The sequence below is a fragment of the Rana temporaria genome, chromosome 4 (assembly GCF_905171775.1).
Source record: "Rana temporaria chromosome 4, aRanTem1.1, whole genome shotgun sequence".
Lineage (NCBI taxonomy): Eukaryota > Metazoa > Chordata > Amphibia > Anura > Ranidae > Rana > Rana temporaria.
Window position 1 is genome coordinate 26,817,264 of NC_053492.1, and position 20,449 is coordinate 26,837,712.

The 20,449-nt window shown below is 47.5% G+C and overlaps 1 protein-coding gene across 1 annotated transcript in view; it reads left to right on the top strand.

Moving 5' to 3' along the window:
* Positions 1-20,449, top strand: part of LOC120936049 (L-gulonolactone oxidase-like) — a 176,829-nt gene that overhangs the window by 131,151 nt on the left and 25,229 nt on the right. The window contains exon 9 of the mRNA XM_040348147.1: positions 20,035-20,184. Within this exon, the coding sequence (XP_040204081.1) occupies positions 20,035-20,184 (150 nt within the window). The remainder of the gene's footprint in view (positions 1-20,034; positions 20,185-20,449) is intronic.

Below are 20,449 nucleotides of genomic sequence, written 5' to 3' on the forward strand. Positions count from 1 at the left end.
GTGACATACATTCATTTAAAGGGCAACTCCACGCATACCTGTTATTTTCCATTTCACATTGACAGGCTCATGGAGACTGCCATTGGCATTAGCAACAGCCCTCGAAAGTCCCAGGTCGAGAACGCGCTTGATGTCGGCCCGGTCTTCTCGGCTCTTCATTGGATAGATTGATAGCAGAGCAGCCATTGGCTCGCGCTGTTGTCAATCAACTCCAATGACACGAGGGCTGGGGGCGGGGCCGACTCCTGTACTCGGCAGCTTATGGACGCCAGATACAGGACTCGGGAGCGCGCCCGCAAGCTAAACCCCTTGGGAGAGCACTTTCCAGTGGGGGATAGCTGATGCCGGAAATAACCAAGACAGCTGCTGAGGGACCCCAGAAGACGTTGATCGGGGGGCCACTCTGTTCAAAACGGACGACAATGGAGGTAAGTTTAACAAGTTTGTCATTTTAAAAAAAGTGAAGCTTTACAACCACTTTAAGAGACACAGAAGATTTGGGACCGGAAGAAGAACAGAGGGTTGGATTTTGGAAGAGGGGCAAATAAATTTGGTCCAGATGTTTGGATCCTAAAGAGGGACAGATGTTTGGGGTCCAGCAGAAAGACAGAGAGCTTGAATCTAGAAGAGAGACAGATGGTTTGGGTCCAGAAAAAGGAGGGAGGTTTTGGGTGCAGAAGAGGGACAAGGAGTTTGAATCCAGAAGAAGGACAGAGAGTATGGGCCCATCAAAGAGACAGATGGGTTAGGTCTGGAAGAGGGGTCAAGGTTTTGGGTGCAGAAGACAGACAGAGGCTTTGGGTGCAGAAGAGGGACACAGAGTTTGAATCCAGAAGAAGGACAGAGAGTATGGGCCCAGAAAAGAGACAGATGGGTTAGGTCTGGAAGAGGGGTCAAGGTTTTGGGTCCAGAAGACAGACAGAGGCTTTGGGTCCAGAACAGGGTCAGGGAGTTTGGATCCAGAAGAAGGACAGAGAGTATGGGCCCAGATAAGAGACACATGGGTTGGGTCTGGAAGAGGGGTCAAGGTTTTGGGTCCAGAAGACAGACAGAGGCTTTGGGTCCAGAAGAGGGTCAGGGAGTTTGGATCCAGAAGAAGGACAGAGAGTATGGGCCCAGATAAGAGACACATGGGTTGGGTCTGGAAGAGGGGTCAAGGTTTTGGGTCCAGAAGACAGACAGAGGCTTTGGGTGCAGAAGAGGGACAGGGAGTTTGGATCCAGAAGAAGGACAGATAGTATGGGCCCATAAAAGAGACAGATGGGTTAGGTCTGGAAGAGGGGTCAAGGTTTTGGGTGCAGAAGACAGACAGAGGCTTTGGGTGCAGAAGAGGGACACATAGTTTGAATCCAGAAGAAGGACAGAGAGTATGGGCCCAGAAAAGAGACAGATGGGTTAGGTCTGGAAGAGGGGTCAAGGTTTTGGGTCCAGAAGACAGACAGAGGCTTTGGGGCAGGGGCAGATGTTTGGATCCTGAAGAGGGACACAGGTTTCGGTTCCAGAAGGACAGGGAGCTTGGATCCAGAACAGGGACAAATGTTTGGATCCTGAAGAGGGGCAGGACAGGGAGCTTGGATCCAGAACAGGGACAAATGTTTGGATCCTGAAGAGGGACACAGGTTTTGGGTCCAGAAGGACAGGGAGCTTGGATCCAGAACAGGGACAGATGTTTGGATCCTGAAGAGGGACACAGGTTTTGGGTCCAGAAGGACAGGGAGCTTGGATCCAGAACAGGGACAGATGTTTGGATCCTGAAGAGGGACACAGGTTTTGGGTCCAGAAGGACAGGGAGCTTGGATCCAGAACAGGGACAGATGTTTGGATCTTGAAGAGGGACACAGGTTTTGGGTCAAGAAGGACAGGGAGCTTGGATCCAGAACAGGGATAGATGTTTGGATCCAGAACAGGGACACAGGTTTTGGGTCCAGAAGGACAGGGAGCTTGGATCCAGAACAGGGGCAGATGTTTGGATCCTGAAGAGGGACACCGGTTTTGGGTCCAGAAGGACAGAAAGCTTGGATCCAGAACAGGGACAGATGTTTGGATCTTGAAGAGGGACACAGGTTTTGGGTCAAGAAGGACAGGGAGCTTGGATCCAGAACAGGGATAGATGTTTGGATCCAGAACAGGGACACAGGTTTTGGGTCCAGAAGGACAGGGAGCTTGGATCCAGAACAGGGGCAGATGTTTGGATCCTGAAGAGGGACACAGGTTTTGGGTCCAGAAGGACAGGGAGCTTGGATCCAGAACAGGGACAGATGGGTTGGATCCAGAGGAGGAACAGTTGTCCGCTCCATTTGAAGCTTTCTAATACAACACAAACATAAGACAGGGAGTAAGGCTGTCACGTGGTTGGTTCAATGCTCCATCTCTTCACATGAAAGGTCTCTCCTGAAAGAAATATGAAGAGAAAAGGAGGAAGAACAGCTGGGGAAGGTCGCTGCTGGAATCTCCGTAGACAAAGTGAGACCGCAGGCGGCACAGACTTGAAAAGACCTCAGCAAGTTTAATTGACAGACTGAACCCTAATGGCTCTTCACAAGAACTCGGTGAAATCACAGCTAAACATCGTGCCAAATGAGTGTGATTGGCTAGTTATCCTGAGCGCCAACCGTCTATGCTTTGCGGGCACGGATAAATGGGAATTCAATAACCCAAAACAGGATTTTATAATATGACTGTAATAAAAGAACAGCGGGAGCATACATCTTATACAAGCATTCACCTAAAGAAGAACCTGGGCATGGGACAATTGAACTTCAAAGGTCAAAAGTGGCGGCTGGTGGTCAAAATTTTTGGGGGGGCGCAAACAAACTGAAAAAAAACCCCTATCAATTGCAGCCTCACTGTGCCCATTAAACGCAGCTACTGTGCCCATCAATTGCCGCCACCACTGTGCCCATCAAACACAGCTACTGTGCCCATCAAACACAGCTACTGTGCCCATCAATTGCCGCCACTGTGCCCATCAAACACAGCCACTGTGTCCATCAATTGCCCCCACTGTGCCATCAAACGCAGTCACTGTGCCCATCAATTGCCGCCACTGTGCCATCAAACGCAGTCACTGTGCCCATCAATTGCCGCCAGTTTGCCCCATCAAATGCCGCCAGTTTGCCCCATCAATAGCCACCAGTTTCCCCCATCAAATGCCGCCAGTTTGCCCCACCAATATCCACCAGTTTCCCAAATCAAATGCAGCCAGTTTCCCCCATCAAATGCAGCCAGTTTGCCCCCTCAAATGCAGCCAGTTTCCCCCATCAAATGCAGCCAGTTTGCCCCCTCAAATGCAGCCAGTTTCCCAAATCAAATGCAGCCAGTTTCCCCCCTCAAATGCAGCCAGTTTCCCCCCTCAAATGCAGCCAGTTTCCCCCCATCAAATGCAGCCAGTTTCCCCCCTCAAATGCAGCCAGTTTCCCCCCTCAAATGCAGCCAGTTTCCCCCATCAAATGCAGCCAGTTTACACCCTCAAATACAGCCAGTTTGCCCCATCAAATGCAGCCAGTTTCCCAAATCAAATGCAGCCAGTTTCCCCCCTCAAATGCAGCCAGTTTCCCCCCATCAAATGCAGCCAGTTTTCCCCATCAAATGCAGCCAGTTTGCCCCATCAAATGCAGCCAGTTTGCCCCATCAAATGCAGCCAGTTTGCCCCATTAAATGCCGCCAGTTTGCCCCCTCAAACGCCCCCAGTTTGCCCCATCAATAGCCGCCAGTTTGCCCCATCAAACGCCGCCAGTTTGCCCCATCAAATGCCGCCAGTTTGCCCCATCAATAGCTGCCAGTTTGCCCCATCAAACGCTGCCAGTTTGCCCCATCAATAGCCGCCAGTTTGCCCCATCAATAGCTGCCAGTTTGCCCCATCAAACGCCGCCAGTTTGCCCCATCAATAGCCGCCAGTTTGCCCCATCAATAGCTGCCAGTTTGCCCCATCAAACGCCGCCAGTTTGCCCCATCAATAGCCGCCAGTTTGCCCCATCAATAGCCGCCAGTTTGCCCCATCAAATGCTGCCAGTCCCCCCCCCCCTCCACCCTTCACTTACCTTTCTCGGGACAGTGCCATCCTCCACGCTCCCTCCGAGTCCTCGATGTCTTCTCCCATCCTCTTCATGTCATCTCTGCTATGATTGGATGCCTGATAGGCGTCCAATCAAAGCGCCTGACGCGTCAGCCAATCAGGTGACCGATAACCAGACCCGGTGCTTCTGATTGGCTGAGAGGCGGGTCAGTGTTAGGAAATCGATTCCCTAATGCAGCACTATGTAAGAAGCGAACGCACAGCAGTGCGCCCACTCCTTACCCAATTGGAAGCCTATTAGAGCCCACAGGCTCTAATCAGGAAGCCTATTAGAGCCGACGACTCTAATCAGGCACTTCCAAAACACCCCCAACGCTGTAATTCAGATAGCCGGCGCTCGACAAGGGGCCGGACACCTGAATAGGGGGCGGCAGCGACGACAATAGATAGATTCATGCATCTATTGGTGATAGACGGGTGCAGGAGAGAGAGGGCGGCGCTCCTGCGCCCTCTATGGACGCACCGCCACTGCCCAGGGTATACAATATGTGTGGTTATTAAAGTGTATTTCCAAGCATTGCTCAAAGGATAGGATACGTATACAAGCAGGTCACCCTGGCAGGATAATAGGGGATTAATTGAGGTGCAGGGGTCTAAGTACTAACCGGTATGCCCCAGAGCCCCTGATGATGGTGATGGGTTTTGCTGCATGTTAGTACCAAGTTGCAGCCCTCGGGATCACCCAATAAATTGGTGAGGAATCCAGGGTCCAGTTGCAGGTTGGGATCAAGCAGAAGCATAGTCAGTAAACAAGCCAAAGGTCATTAACCACTTCAGCCCCGGACCATTTGGCTGCCAAATGACCAGGCCACTTTTTGCGATTGGGCAATGCGTCTCTTTAACTGACAATTGCGCGGTCGTGCGACGTGGCTCCCAAACAAAATTGACGTCCTTTTTTGGTGGTATTTGATCACCTCTGCGCTTTGTATTTTTTGCTCTATAAACAAAAATAGAGCGACAATTTAGAAAAACATGCAATACTTTTTGCTATAATAAATATCCCACAAAAATATATAAAAAAAACGTTTTTTTTTCCTCAGTTTAGGCCGATACGTATTTTTCTACCTATTTTTGGTTAAAAAAAAATTGCAAGAAGCGTTTATTGATTGGTTTTGCGCAAAAGTTATAGCATCTACAAAATAGGGGATAGGTTTATGCCATTTTTATTAATAATTTTTATTTTACTAGTAATGGCGGCGATCAGCTATTTTTATCGTGACTGCGACATTCTGGCGGACACTTTGGACACTTTTGATACCATTTTGGGACCATTGACATTTTTACAGTGATCAGTGCTATAAAAATGACACTGGCAGTGAAGGGGTTGACCTGTAGGGGGCACTGAAGGGGTTAAAGCGGATGTCCGCCGAAAAAAAAAAAAAAATATTAAAAGCCAACAGCTACAAATTAAATATTAAAAGTCAGCAGCTGCTGTCTTTTAATATTAGCACACTTACCTGTCCTGGAGTCCAGCGCCGTCGGCAGCAGAGGACGACCGATCACTCGTCACTCTGCTTCCCCCACCACTCGGTGAGGGAATCAGGAAGTGAAGCGATTCGAGTCGTGTGCGCCGTGCTCACTGGTCCCTCACTTTAGGGTGGAGCTCCGCTTTAAGTGTGTCCTAGGGAGTGCTTCTAACTGTAGCCAGGGGGCGTGGCTACGAGGGACACGTCACTGATCGCTGTTCTCGATGACAGGGAACAGACGATCAGTGACATGTCACTAGGAAGAACAGGGTATAGATGTTGGGGCAGATCCACAAAAGAATTACGCCGGTGTATCTATTGATACGCCACGTAATTTTAAAGTTCCCGCGTCGTATCTTTGTTTTGTATCTACAAAACAAGATACGACGGCATCTGGAATCGATCCGACAGGCGTACGTCTTAGTACGCCGTCGGACCTTAGGTGCATTTTTTCCGCCGGCCGCTAGGTGGCGTTTCCGTCTAATTCCACGTCGAGTATGCAAATTAGCTAGTTACGGCGATCAACGTAGGTCCGGCCGGCGCATTTTTTTTACGTCGTTTGCGTTCGGCTTTTCCCGGCGTATAGTTACCCCTGCTATTATGAGGCATACTCAATGTTAAAGCGGTGGTTCACCCTCCTTAAAGCGGATGTGCCATGGGAAAAAAATATTAAAAGCCAGCAGCTACAAATACTGCAGCTGCTGACTTTTAATATTAGGACACTTACCTGTCCTGGAGTCCAGCGCCGATCGCAGCAGAGCACGAGCGATCGCTCGTCACTCTGCTGCTCCCCCCGCCATCCACGCTGAGGGAACCAGGAAGTGAAGCGCTGCGGCTTCACTGCCCGGTTCCCTACGGCGCATGCGCGAGTCGCGCTGCGCCCGCCGATTGGCTCACACGCTGTGTGCTGGGAGCCGAGTGTTCCCAGCACACAACGGGCGACAGACGGGATGTGACGGAATGCCCGTCTTTCGCCCGTAGCGTGTGGCCGGAAGTGGGTGCAAATACCTGTCTTTAGACAGGTGTCTGCACCCCCCTCCCCCCTGAAAGGTGTCAAATGTGACACCGGAGGGGGGGAGGGTTCCGATCAGCGGGACTCCACTTTAGGGTGGAGGACCGCTTTAAGTATGGCCGTCGTTCCCGCATCGAATTGTGAATTTTTTACGTCGTTTGCGTAAGTCGTTCGCGAATAGGGATTTGCGTAGAATGACGTCACCGTCGGAAGCATTGGCTTGTTCCGGTTTAATTTCGAGCATGCGCACTGTATCCCACTGTATCCCACGTTGTTTATGTCGGGCCACGACGTATTTACATAAAACACGCCCCCATCACAGCCATTTGAATTCCGCGCCCTTACGCCGCCAAAGATACACTACGCCGACGTAACTTACGGCGCGAATTCTTTGAGGATTAAAAAAAATAAAATAAGTTAGGGCGGCGTAGTGTATCTTAGATACGCTACGCCCGGCGGAGAGAAGCGCAGATCTACGTAGATCTGGCCCGTTGTGTTTACACTGACATCTCCCCGTTCTTCAGCTCTGTGACTTGATCGCGGGACTCCGGCGGACATCGAGTCCGCGGGTCCCACCGGCACGGCGACGGAGCTCGCAACAGGATCGCGAGCGCTCCGGCGGCGGTGCGCATGCGACCACATGGCGGCAAATTAAAGGGGACCTACCTGTACGCCCAGCTGCGCCATTCTGTCGACGTATAAGTTCGTGCGGCGGTCCTTAAGCGGTTAATGCCATAAAGCTGGGAGGTCTGCAATACCAATATTGTTGGGAGGAAAATGTAAATACTGCTTATTATCCCCAGCAGCTAACCTACAAAAATAAGTTTGACTTTAGTCTGTAAACTGATGAAAACAGATCTATAAAGAGTTTACAACATAATAAAATAGAACATTATGCTAGGAGAAGCAGGAGAACATAATAATATAGACATGACTATCATACGTTTCACCAATAAATATATAATTACACTCAGACATTACATAGTTAACATTTTTGTCTTTCGAACGTTTTTTTTTCTCATGTTTTCTTGAAAGAAAGTGACTGCCCCCTAGAGGATTATCTTGAAAATTATATATATATAAAAAAAAAAAAAAAAAGATCACAGTGTTCTTAAAAATTTCAAATACTGATTTTTTTTTTTTAACCACTTAAGACCCGGACCATTATGCAGGTTAAGGACCTTGCCACTTTTTACGATTCGGCACTGCGTCGCTTAAACTGACAATTGCACGGTCGTGCGACGTGGCTCCAAAACAAAATTGGCGTCCTTTTTTTCCCCACAAATAGAGCTTTCTTTTGGTGGTATTTGATCACCTCTGCGGTTTTTATTTTTTGCGCTATAAACAAAAATAGAGCGACAATTTGGAAAAAAATTCTATGTTTTTTTACTTTTTGCTATAATAAATATCCCCAAAAAAGGATATAAAAAAACATTTTTTTCCTCAGTTTAGGCCGATATGTATTTTCCTACATATTTTTGGCCAACAAAAAAAATCGGAATAAGCGTTTATCGATTGGTTTGCGCAAAATTTATAGCGTTTACAAAATAGTGGATAGTTTTATGGCATTTTTATTACAGTGTTTCCCCGAAAGTAAGCCCTACCCCGAAAGTAAGCCCTAGCGTGATTATCGGGGCGGGTTGCAATATAAGCCCGACCCGAAAGTAAGCCCTAGTCAAAGTTCATTAAAAATCATTTTTTTCAAACCTACACATTGCTGCAGTGTTTCCGTTTATTACTGTGTTAAAAAATACGTTATGTTTAAAGCCACTGCTGATCCGTCCTCTTCTCGCCTCGTCTGCATCCCATCCCTCTTTACTGTAAGCAGCGGGCCGGCTCTTCTCGTTCCTCCTCTCCTCCCCCCTGACATCTTCAGCCCGTCCCTTCTTACTGCACGGAGCGAGCCGATGACAGGTGACCTCGGCTCTTCCCTCTCCTTCTCTCCTCCCGCCTGACGTCTTCAGCCCGATCCCGCTGAGCACGCTGACGTCAGCGGAATCTATTCTCTCTCACTCTCTCCTCCCGGATGACGAAAGAAGAACAGGTGAATACCGGTACACCAGCGAGCTGTATTCCCTACGGTAAAAGGTATTTTCTATGGTACTGCACCTTATACAGTGCCAAGATGTCTTTCTCAAAATACCGTAAAATGTGTACATTCCGTAAATAAATAAGCCCTACCCCGAAAGTAAGCCCTAGTGTATTTTTTGTGGACAAAATTAATATAAGACCCGGTCTTACTTTCGGGGAAACACGGGTAATATTTTTTTTTTACTACTAATGGCGGCGATCAGCGATTTTTTTCATGACTGCGACATTATGGCGGACACATCGGACACTTTTGACACATTTTTGGGACCATTGTCCTTTTCACAGCGAAAAATGCTATAAAAATGCACTGATTACTGTGAAAATGACAATTGCAGTTTAGAAGTTAACCACTAGGGGGCACTGAAGGGGTTTAGTGGGACCTCATATGTGTTTCTAACTGTAGGGGGGCGGGGCTGGATGTGTGACGTCAGTGATCGTCTTTCCCTATATAAGGGAACAGACGATCACTGACATTGCCACAATGAAGAACGGGGAAGGTGTGTTTACATACACCTCTCCCCGTTCTTCAGCTCCTGTGACCGATCACAGGACACCCGCAGCGATCGGGTCCGTGGGTCGCGCGGTCACGGAGCTTCGGACCGTGTCGCGAGCGTGCCACCGGTGACGTGCTCGCTCGCTGGGCTCTTAACCACTTAAGGACCGGACCAATATGCTGCTAAATGACCCAAGGGGTTTTTACAATTCGGCAGTGGGTCACTTTAACAGACAATTGCGCGGTCGTGCGACGTGGCTCCCAAACAAAATTGGCGTCCTTTTTTCCCTACAAATAGAGGTTTCATTTGGTGGTATTTGATCACCTCTGCGGTTTTTATTTTTTGAGCTATAAACAAAAATAGAGCGACAATTTTGAAAAAAAAATGCAATATTTTTTACTTTTTCCTATAATAAATATCCCCAAAAATATATATAACAAATATTTTTTTCCTCAGTTTAGGCCGATACGTATTCTTCTACCTATTTTTGGTAAAAAAAAATCGCAATAAGCGTTTATTGATTGGTTTGCGCAAAATTTAGAGCGTTTACAAAATAGGGGATAGTTTTATTTATTTTATTTTTTTTACTACTAATGGCGGCGATCAGTGATTTTTTTCCTGACTGCGACATTATGGCGGACACTTCGGACAATTTTGACACATTTTTGGGACCATTGTCATTTTCACAGCAACAAAATGCATTTAACCACTTGGGATCCGCCTGCCGTCAATTGACGGCTACAGTGCGGATCCCAATTTCCAAACTGCCGTCAATTGACGGCCGCCCCTTTGGGCGTTCCCCGCGCGCGCTCCAGAGCGCGCTGCGGGGAAAATCTGTGTTGGCCGTGTCCCTCGGACACAGCCAATTACAGATCGCCGCGAACGGCCAATCAGAGTGGCCGTTCGCGAGGCGATCTGTGCGGCCAATGAGAGAGGATCTCATATGTAAACATATGAGATCATCTCTCATTGCCGTTTTACACAGAGGCAGCGGTGCTGTCTCTGGAGAGGAGACCGATCTGTGTCCCTTGTACATAGAGACACAGATCGGTCACCCCCCCAGTCACCCCCTCCTCCACCTACAGTTAGAACACTAAGCAGGGATACATTTAACCCCTTCCTCACCCCCTAGTGTTAACCCCTTCAATGCCAGTCACATTTATACTGTAATTAGTGCATATTTATAGCACTGATCGCAGTATAAATGTGAATGGCGCCAAAAATGTGTCCGATGTGTCCGCCATAACGTCGCAGTCCCATTAAAAATCGCAGATCGCCGCCATTTCTAGTAAAAAAAAATAATTAAAAAAAAATAATTCTGTCCCCTATTTTGTAAGCGCTATAACTTTTGCGCAAACCAGTCGCTTATTGCGATTTTTTTTTTTTTTTTTACCAAAAATATGTAGAAGAATACGTATCGGCCTAAACTGAGAAAAAAAATGTTTGTTTTTTTTTTAAATTGGGATATTTATTATAGCAAGAAGTAAAAAATATTGTATTTTTATCAAAATTGTCTCACTTCTTTGTTTATAGCGCAAAAAATAAAAACCGCACAGGCGATCAAATACCACCAAAAGAAAGCTCTACTTGTGGGGAAAAAAGGACGTCAATTTTGTTTGGGAGCCACGTCGCACGACCGCGCAATTGTTAGTTAAAGCGATGCAGTGCCGAAAGCTGAAATTTCACCTGGGCAGGAGGGGGGTATATGTGCCCAGTAAGCAAGTGGTTAAATTGCATTGTTTATTGTGAAAATGACAGTTGCAGTTTGGGAGTTAACCACAGGGGGCGCTGTAGGAGTTAGGGTTCACCTAGTGTGTGTTTACAACTGTAGGGGGGTGTGGCTGTAGGTCTGACGTCATCGATCGAGTCTCCCTTATATAAGGGATCACTCGATCGATACGCCGCCACAGTGAAGCACGGGGAAGCCGTGTTTACATACGGCTCTCCCCGTTCTTCAGCTCCGGGGAGCGATCGCGATGGAGCGGCTATAAACGAATAGTGCCCAGCCGTGCCACTCTGCCGACGTATATCAGCGTGAAGGGGTCCTTAAGTGGTTAAAAAAATTATAAAAATGCATAGCAGCAGTTTATCCAGTGAGGGTGCACGTAAAGCACATATGTTTGTGCAAATCTGGCAAAAGACTGTTATTATGGCATTCTCTGTGCTTGTCGAAAGCTATTCATTGATTTAAAATTTAAGATACCACATTTGGCCACTAGATGTCACTATGCACCATAGAGTATGATACCTAGCACCATCTAGTGGTCAAATGTTTTAAAGTTAATTTCACACAAATTAAAGTTACCGTTTTTGTTACAATCTTGCATTTGGCATTTCCTTTCCTTCTTGCACAGTTGTATCGGCTCCTCTCCTGGACTGAAATGGCTTGCTCTGATTTCACTGCACACTGTGAGCCTCTTACGCTGTGCATTAGAAGCTGCAGCGAGTCAGATAGAGCCCGCCTCATTTCCTGGCTGGTGGATGTCCAGCATCATCAAGATCTTTCCTCCTGAGTTTGCCTGTTCCTGACCCACCTTGGATTTCAGTTCTTTCGATCGTGGAGGCTCAACACATGTGGGCGGTACCTATGCAAATACAGCCTGTCTTGGAACGCCCACGCATTTTAACATTTGAAAGAGGGAGCCCCACTGCTGCTTTAGGACTGAGGGCTCTTGAGAGGAGGGATTTTTTTTCAGGATGCTTCCTACAGCACCCTGCTGGCTCCTCCCACCAGTCATGATCTGCCTGCATTACATAGAGAAGCACAGAGCGGCTTCTCTTCCTGGTTCCCTACTGCGCATGCGCGAGTCACGCTGCGCAATCAAAATGGTCCCTGCTGTCTTCTGGGACCCCTGTGTCTCCCAGAAAACAGTGGAGGGGGACGGGAAGTGGTGTATCCTCCCGCGGGAGTCTATGCCCGGAAGTGGGTGCAAATACCTGTATTATACAGGTATCTGCACCCCCCTGAAAGGTGCCAACACCGGAGGGGGGGAGGGTTCCGAAAAGCCGAGGCTCCATTTTTGTGTGGACCTCCGCTTTAAGTACAAAAAAAAAAGAAAAAAAACATTTTTAGTTCATATTTTTGAGATCCAGTTTAATTTCAGCTAGTTTGCAGGAAAAAACATGTTCCTATAGATATAACAAACCCTCCCCCTTTCTTACTGCTCTATGAAGGGTCTCCAATTGGAGAGAGCTTGCCTGAAGCACGCAGCTGCTTCTGGACATGTGAGCGTGCTAGCACCTCAAGTGGCCGGATTGGAGAATGCACTCCTGAGAAGAGAATCTTACCTGTCTGAAGGGCACACAGCTTGTGATTCTGCTGTTTGGGATTTTATATACAGTATCTATGGTCTTTCTTTAATCTGACTGATACCATGTTGCTTTGAATGAAGATCATGACATTGGATAGCGGTCAACCGTAAGGCCCCTTTCACACTGGGACGGGAGGTGCGGTGGCCAGGGGAGGGCCGGCAGCCTTAGGCCTGGGGGGCAGGTTCAGTCAATTGGCCCATTGAACCGCCGAATCAGCTCACCATTCATGGCCCATGGTTTTTCAATGCAGCAGTCAACTCCAGTGCCCATCAATGCAGCCTGATAACCGGGGCAGGTTACATGGGGTGTATGGGGAGGGTCTCTCACCACAGTGGGGTAGATTCAGTAAGCAATTGCGTCTGCGTATCCATAGATACGCAGCGCAATTGCTTAGTTGCGCCGGCGTATCGACTGCTCCTGATTCAGAAAGGTCGATACGCCGACTGCAGCCTAAGATATGACTGGCATAAGGCTCTTATGCCGTCGTATCGCAGGCTGCATTCTGACGCTGGCCGCTAGGTGGCGTTCCCGTAGTGGTCAGCGTAGAGTATGCAAATTGCATACTCACGCCGATTCACAACCGTACGCGCGCCCTGCGTTCGCATTTTACGTTGTTTGCATTCGTTGGGTTCTGCGTAAGGCTGCCCATGCTATTAGCAGGGGCAGCCAATGCTAAGTATACCCATCATTCCCGCGTCACGATTTTTAAAAATTACGTTGTTTGCGTAAGTGAATCGTGAATGGCGCTGGGCGCCTTTTACGTTCACGTTGAAGCAAATGACGTCCTTGCGACGTCATTTACCGCAATGCACGTCGGAAAAGTTTCCCGACGGAGCATGCGCACTACGTTCGGCGCGGGAACGCGCCTAATTTAAATGATCCACGCCCCCTACGGGATCATTTAAATTACGCGCGCTTACGCCGGGCAGTTTTCCGGAGCGCACACGCAAATTACGGAGCTACTGCTTCGTGAATGAAGCGTAGCGCAGGTAATTTACGGAGGCGTAGCGTAAAAACGGTACGCTGCGCCTCCGTAGTAGTGCGCGCGCCTACCTGAATCCACCCCAGTGATCTCAGCAGGTCCTTGCCAACTTCCTAGACCAGAATAAAAAAGAAAATGGTAGCGGGCAGCGGCTGCCGGGCCATAAGCCAGGGCGGCCTGGGAGGCAATTGCCACCCTTCCCCCCCGGCCCAGCCCTCCCCTGGCGGTGGCGGTAAAGCGCCGCTATTTTTAGCGGCGCTTTACTGTTGGAATTGCGGCGGTATTCGGCCGCTAGCTCTGCGGTTTTACCCCCCACTAGCGGCCGAAAAAGGGTTCAGAGGCGCATTGCCGGCGGTATAGCTGCGGTTTCCCATTGCTTTCAATGGGAAGGAGCGGTGGAGGAGCGGTAAACACGCGGCTCCTTCACCGCTCCCAAGATGCGGCTAGCAGGACTTTTGGAGCGGTCCCGCTGGCGCACCGCTCTAGTGTGAAAGCCGCTGTTTAGGGTCGGTTTGCAGGCGCTATTTTTAGCGCAATATCGCCTTCAAACGGCCCCAATGTGAAAGGGGTCTAAGTGCTTGAGCCTGTATAACCTTTTATAACCTTATAGAAGCACTCAGTTATATTATAATATTGACACGTTACCAGTATAGTGAACATACAGACGGATCCTTTCGTCAGCATAGTAAATATATTGTTAGCGAAGGATTCTGAGAATACACAGTGTAGCTGGAGGAGGCCTTCCACGCCTGGTGTGCTGCTGCCCCCATGTGTTCAATGTCTGGTATGACACGGTTCTCTGTGCGCATAACTGCCAACACCGAGCAAATCATTTGTATTTAAATATCCTCATAAAAAGTCAGCGGCTAGTAATTACATCCTCACTTACTCACAAATTACACAGGAGCTAAATTATTCTGACACAAAACCACGCCATACATATGGATATATTTAAAGCTAAAGTTCAGTATTTAAAAAAAAAAACCCTTGCAATGCCCCACGGGTGCTCAATAGGGTTTAGGTCTGGAGACATGCTTGGCCAGTCCATCACCTTTACCCTCAGCTTCTTTAGAAAGGCAGTGGTCGTCTTGGAGGTGTTTGGGGTCGTTATCATGTTGGAATACTGCCCTGCGGTCCAGTCTCTGAAGGGAGGGGATCATGCTCTGCTTCAGTATGGCACAGTATATGTTGGCATTCATGGTTCCCTCAATAATCTGTAGCTCCCCAGTGGCGGCACCTGTCTATCACCATAGGTAGATTCATGCATTGCATGAATCTCTCTATGGTCGCCGCTGCCACCCCCTATTCAGGTGTCCGGCCCCCTTTTTCGGGCGCCGGGCTCCTGAATTACAGCGGCGGGGTATTTTTTGGAAGCACCTGATTAGAACCTAATAGGTGTCCAAAAAGGTGAACAGCGGGCGCCATGCTTGGTGCTCACCGTTCACTCAGCATTGTGTTAGGAAAGCAAATGAAAATTCGCTTTCCTAACACTGAACCGCCTCTCAGCCAATCAGGTGCTCGGGGCTCTTACCTGTCACCTGATTGGCTGAAACGACAGGCGCTGTGAATGGACGCTATCAAGCGTCCATTCATAGCAGAGGACAGGAAAAGACATTGAGGAGCGTTCTGCGCATGCTCAGTTTGGAAATTTCCCGCCGTGCTTTGCGTGAAATTACGGCGCCCCGACGTGTTTGTGAATGGCGACGTGCGGAACGTACTTACGCAAAAAAAAAAAATTTAAATTAGACGCGGGAACGACGGCCATACTTTAACATGGCTGGTCTAAAGTTAAGCCATGAAAAAGCAGGCTTAACTTTGCAACGGGAAAAAAACGACTTGCGACGACGTAACGCACGCGAGTACCTTCATGGATCGCCGTAAAAGCTAATTTGCATACCCGACGCTGGAAAACGACGCAAACTCCACCCAGCGGCGGCCGAAGTATTGCAGCCTAAGATCCGAAGGCGTACGAAGCCGTAAGCCTGACGGATCTTAGCCAAATGCCGTCGTATCTTGTTTGTGAATCACAAATTAAGATACGACGCGGAAAATTTGAAAATACGCTGAAGTATCAGTAGATACTCCGGCGTATTTCTTCTGTGAATCTGGCCCCGGATGTATAGATAGATAGCTAGATAGATCGATAGATAAACATTGGAAGGATAGATAGATAGATAGATAGATAGATAGACAGACAGACAGACAGACAGACAGACAGACAGACAGACAGACAGACAGACAGACAGGTAGGTAGGTAGATAGATAGATAGATAGATAGATAGATAGATAGATAGATAGATAGATAGATAGATAGATAGATAGGTAGGTAGGTAGGTAGATAGATAGATAGGTAGGTAGGTAGGTAGATAGATAGGTAGGTAGGTAGATAGATAGATAGATAAACATTGGGGGCTGGATTCAGATACATTGGTGTATCTATCCGCCCGGCGTAACGTATCTCAGGTACGTTACGCCGCCGTAATTTAGGGCGCAAGTTCCGTATTCAGAAACAACTTGCGCCCTTAGTTACGGTGGCGTAACGTATCTGTGGCGGCGTAAGCCCGCCTAATTCAAATGTGGATGATGTGGGCGTGTTTTATGTATATTAACTGTGATCCAGCGCATTTGACGTTTTTTACGAACGGCACATGCGCCGTTCGTGAAAAAATCCCAGTGCGCATGCTCGAAATTCCCCCGCAAATCGCCATTGCTTTCAACGTGAACGTAAATTACGTCCAGCCCTATTCGCGAACGACTTACGCAAACGACGTAAAATGTTCAAAACTTGACGTGGGAACGACGTCCATACTTAACATTGGCTACGCCTCATATAGCAGGGGTAACTTTACGCCGAAAAAAGCCTAACGTAAACGACGTAAAAAAATGCGCCGGGCGGACGTACGTTTCTGAATCGGCGTATCTACCTAATTAGCATATTCCTTGCTTAAAAATACGGAAGCGGCCAGTGTAAATTTGCAGCCTAAGATACGACGGTGTAAGAGACTTACGCCGGTCGGATCTTAGGGAAATCTATGCGTAACTGAATCTATGAATCAGGCGCATAGATACGACCGGCCAGCCTCAGAGATACGACGGCGTATCTGGAGATACGCCGTCGTATCTTCTCTGTGAATCTACCCCTGGATGTACTATATACTGTAGATAGATGAAATCAGTAACTTTTCTAGATTGACACGAGTGATTTATCGGACCCCCGGTGGATATATCTGGCCATTACAAGGACAATTTGTATAGAATATCTGGAGTCTCTGAGACATTTTCTTCTTTCCTCGGCCCCGGGACAGTAACAGCTGCCTCACCAGATGACTGCCAGATCCCCCATCCCCCCCCCCCCCCGGGGACAGATTAGTGAAAATTTCAGTTTTTATTTTCCTAATTCTCCAAATCCTCTTGTAGATGTGAGGATATGAGAGCGCTCACTCCGCAGACACTCTCCACATTAGAGATCTATATCACAATCATTTAGTCTTCTGTATATTTTTCTTTGCTTTCTTTATTTTCTCTTAGAATCCCGTTCCATTTCCCCTTTCCACATCTCACCTCTTTACCTAAACACTAAACCTTCTGCATTCTATTAATCAATCAATCAATCAATCAATACTCGTCTACTACTATGATGGAATGCACCGCATGTTCCTGGACTGGGTATCATCTAAACTCCAAACTTTCTGTTTTGAGCTTTTAAAAGTTTTATCAACTATTTTATATGATTATTTTTTACTGTCTGCATAGAATTTCCCATTTTGCTATTTTTTTTCCCATAAACTAGGTTGCTTACATTATTCAATGTGTTCAGTGCATGCTGGGCTTCCCAATAAGAGAGTCCAGCACTAGTTCTGCACTTACTGACTAGTCCGACAGACCGGGGATCTAAATGGGACCTTTTCTCAGTCATTCAGCTGCGTGTGCTTTCGACTTGAGCGCCTGCTATTCACAGCATAAAAGTAAAACCAGCTATCTAAAACACTGGAGGACCAGACTCACAGGCCCAGATTCTCAAAGGAGATACGACGGCGTATCTCCAGATACGCCGTCGTATCTCTGAGTCTGAGCCGTCGTATCTATGCGCCTGATTCTTAGAATCAGTTACGCATAGATTTCTATTAGATCCGACCGGCGTAAGTCTGTTACGCCGTCGGATCTTAACTGCATATTTACGCTGGCCGCTAGGGGCGTGTACGCTGATTTCCGCCTAGAAATATGTAAATCAGCTAGATACGCAAATTCACGAACGTACGCCCGGTCGACGCAGTACAGATACACCGTTTATGTTAGGCTTTTCCCGGCGTAAAGTTACCCCTGCTATATGGTGGCGCACATGCGGCGTACCAATGTTAAGTATGGATGTGGTTCCCACGTCGAATTTTGAATATTTTACGTAGTTTGCGTAAGTCGTCTGTGAATGGGGCTGGACGTCATTTACGTTCACGTCAAAACCAATACGTCCTTGCGGCGTACTTTGGAGTAATGCACACTGGGATATTCCACGGACGGCGCATGCGACGTTCGTGAAAACCGTCGATCAAGTCGGGTCACAAGTTATTTACATAAAACACGCCCCCTCTGTTCCAAATTTTAATTAGGCGGGCTTACGCCAGCCGATTTACGCTACGCCGCCGCAACTCACGGACCAAGTGCTTTGAGAATACAGCACTTGCCCGTCTAAGTTGCGGAGGCGTAACGTAAATCGGATACGTTACGCCCGCAACAAAGATACGCCGATCTACGAGAATCTGGCCCAATATTTTTAACTTTTTGCTATAATAAATATCCCCAACAAATATATATATATAAAAAAAAAATATTTTTCCTCAGTTTAGGCCGATACGTATTCTTCTACATATTTTTAGTAAAAAAAAAAATCGCAATAAGCGTTTATCAATTGGTTTGCGCAAAATTTATAGCGTTTACAAAATAGGGGATAGTTTTATGGCATTTTTATTAATAATTTATTTTTTACTACTAACTAATTTTGTACGTGACTGCGACATGATGGCGGACACATCAGACAATTTTGACACATTTTTGGGACCATTGTCATTTTCACAGCGAAAAGTGCTATAAAATGCATTAATTACTGTGAAAATGACAATTGCAGTTTGGGAGTTAACTACTAGGGGGCGCTGAAGGGGTTAAGTGTGACTTCATATGTTTTTCTAACTGTAGGGGGGCGGGGCTGGACATGTGACGTCAGTGATCGTCTTTCCCTATATCAGGGAACAGACGATCACCGACATTGCTACAATGAAGAACGGGGGAGGTGTGTTTACACACACCTCTCCCCGTTCTTCAGCTCCTGTGACCGATCGTGGGACACCGGCGGCGATCGGGTCCGTGGTCAAGTAGCTTCGGACCGGGTCCACGGCTGGGCTCTTAAAGAGGACGTACAGGTACGTGCTTGTGCCCAGCCCTGCCCTTCTGCCGACGTATATCGGCGTTAAGGGGTCCTTAAGTGGTTAAGGGCCTCAAGAAATGAGACAGGCCGTCAGTACATCGGGATTTTTATTTTTGCCAAAGACATGTAACAGATAACATTTTGGCCAAAATGTCTGAAGAAATTACATTTTATTGGATATGCTTTAAAAACAGGAGGCCAGATTCACAGAATAGGTACGCCGGAGTATCTACTGATACTCCGGCGTATTTTCAAATTTGCCGCGTCGTATCTTTATTTGTAATTCACAAACAAAGATACGACGGCTTTTGGCTAAGATCCGACAGGTGTACGGCTTTGTACGCCTTCGGATAGTAGGTGTAATTTTCCGGCGGCCGCTGGGTGGAGTTTGCGTCGTTTTCCAGCGTCGGGTATGCAAATTAGCTGTTTACGGCGATCCACGAAGGTACGCGCGTTCGTCGCATTCTCTTACGTCATCGCTAGTCGGTTTTTCCCATCGCAATCTTAAGCCTGCTTTTTCATGGCTTAGATTTAGAACAGCCATGTTAAAGTATGGCCGTTGTTCCCGCGTCGAATTTCAATTTTTTTTTTTTTGCGTAAGTGGTCCGGGAATACGAAAGTACGTTACGCACGTCGTCGTTCAAAAAACACATCGGGGCGCCGTAATTTTGCGCAAAGCACGGCGGGAAATTTGCTAACGGAGCATGCGCAGAACGTTCGGCGCCGGAACGCGCCTAATTTAAATGGTACACGCCCCATTTGAATTAGGCGGGCTTGCGCCGGACGGCTTTACGCTACGCCGCCGCAAGTTTACAGGCAAGTGCTTTGTGAATCAAGCACTTACGCTGAAAACTTGCGGCGGCGTAACGTAAAGGGGATACGTTACGCCGCCGGAATTATTTGTGAATCTGGCCCAGAAAGTAGAATAAATTTAAAAAAAATACAAAAAATAAAATAAAAATCCCAGTGGTGATAAAATACCACCAAAGCCCTATTTGTTTGAAAAAAAATAAAATAAAAATGTCATTTACGTACAGTATTGTATGATCGCGCAATTGCTAGTTAAAGTACAGTAGCGCAGTTTTGAATAGTGCCTGGTCACGAAGGAGGTAAAACCTTCTAGGGCTTTCTTGATTAATCGGTGTCGATGGATTGATGGTGTGAGATCTTCTTTTTTTTCTTGCAGTACTTTCATATCCAGCCTTGTCCCTCCAATAAACCGATTCTTCTTCTGGCTGATGTTCAGCGGTAGAAGTGAGCGTGTGGACATCAGCTACAAGGTCTTCAACTTCGACTGTCTCTTCAAACAGCACGTGCAAGACTGGGCCATTCCCATGTAAGTGCGGTTCGTATAATTCCCATGTAGGTGGAAACCCAACGACATCCTTTTTTATTTTGCTTTGAATAGACTGGGGAAAGCAGCGGCGGTGTGTCCATAAAGGGCGCAGGAACGCCACCCGACCCCCCCCTTTTCCTCTCTAATTACCATAGATAAGGACACCCCCTATTCAGGTGTCCGGCCCCTTTTCGGTCAGGGGGCACCTGATTTTCACCGGTGGGGATGTTTTTTGGAAGCACCTGATAGAAGCTATTGGCTCTAA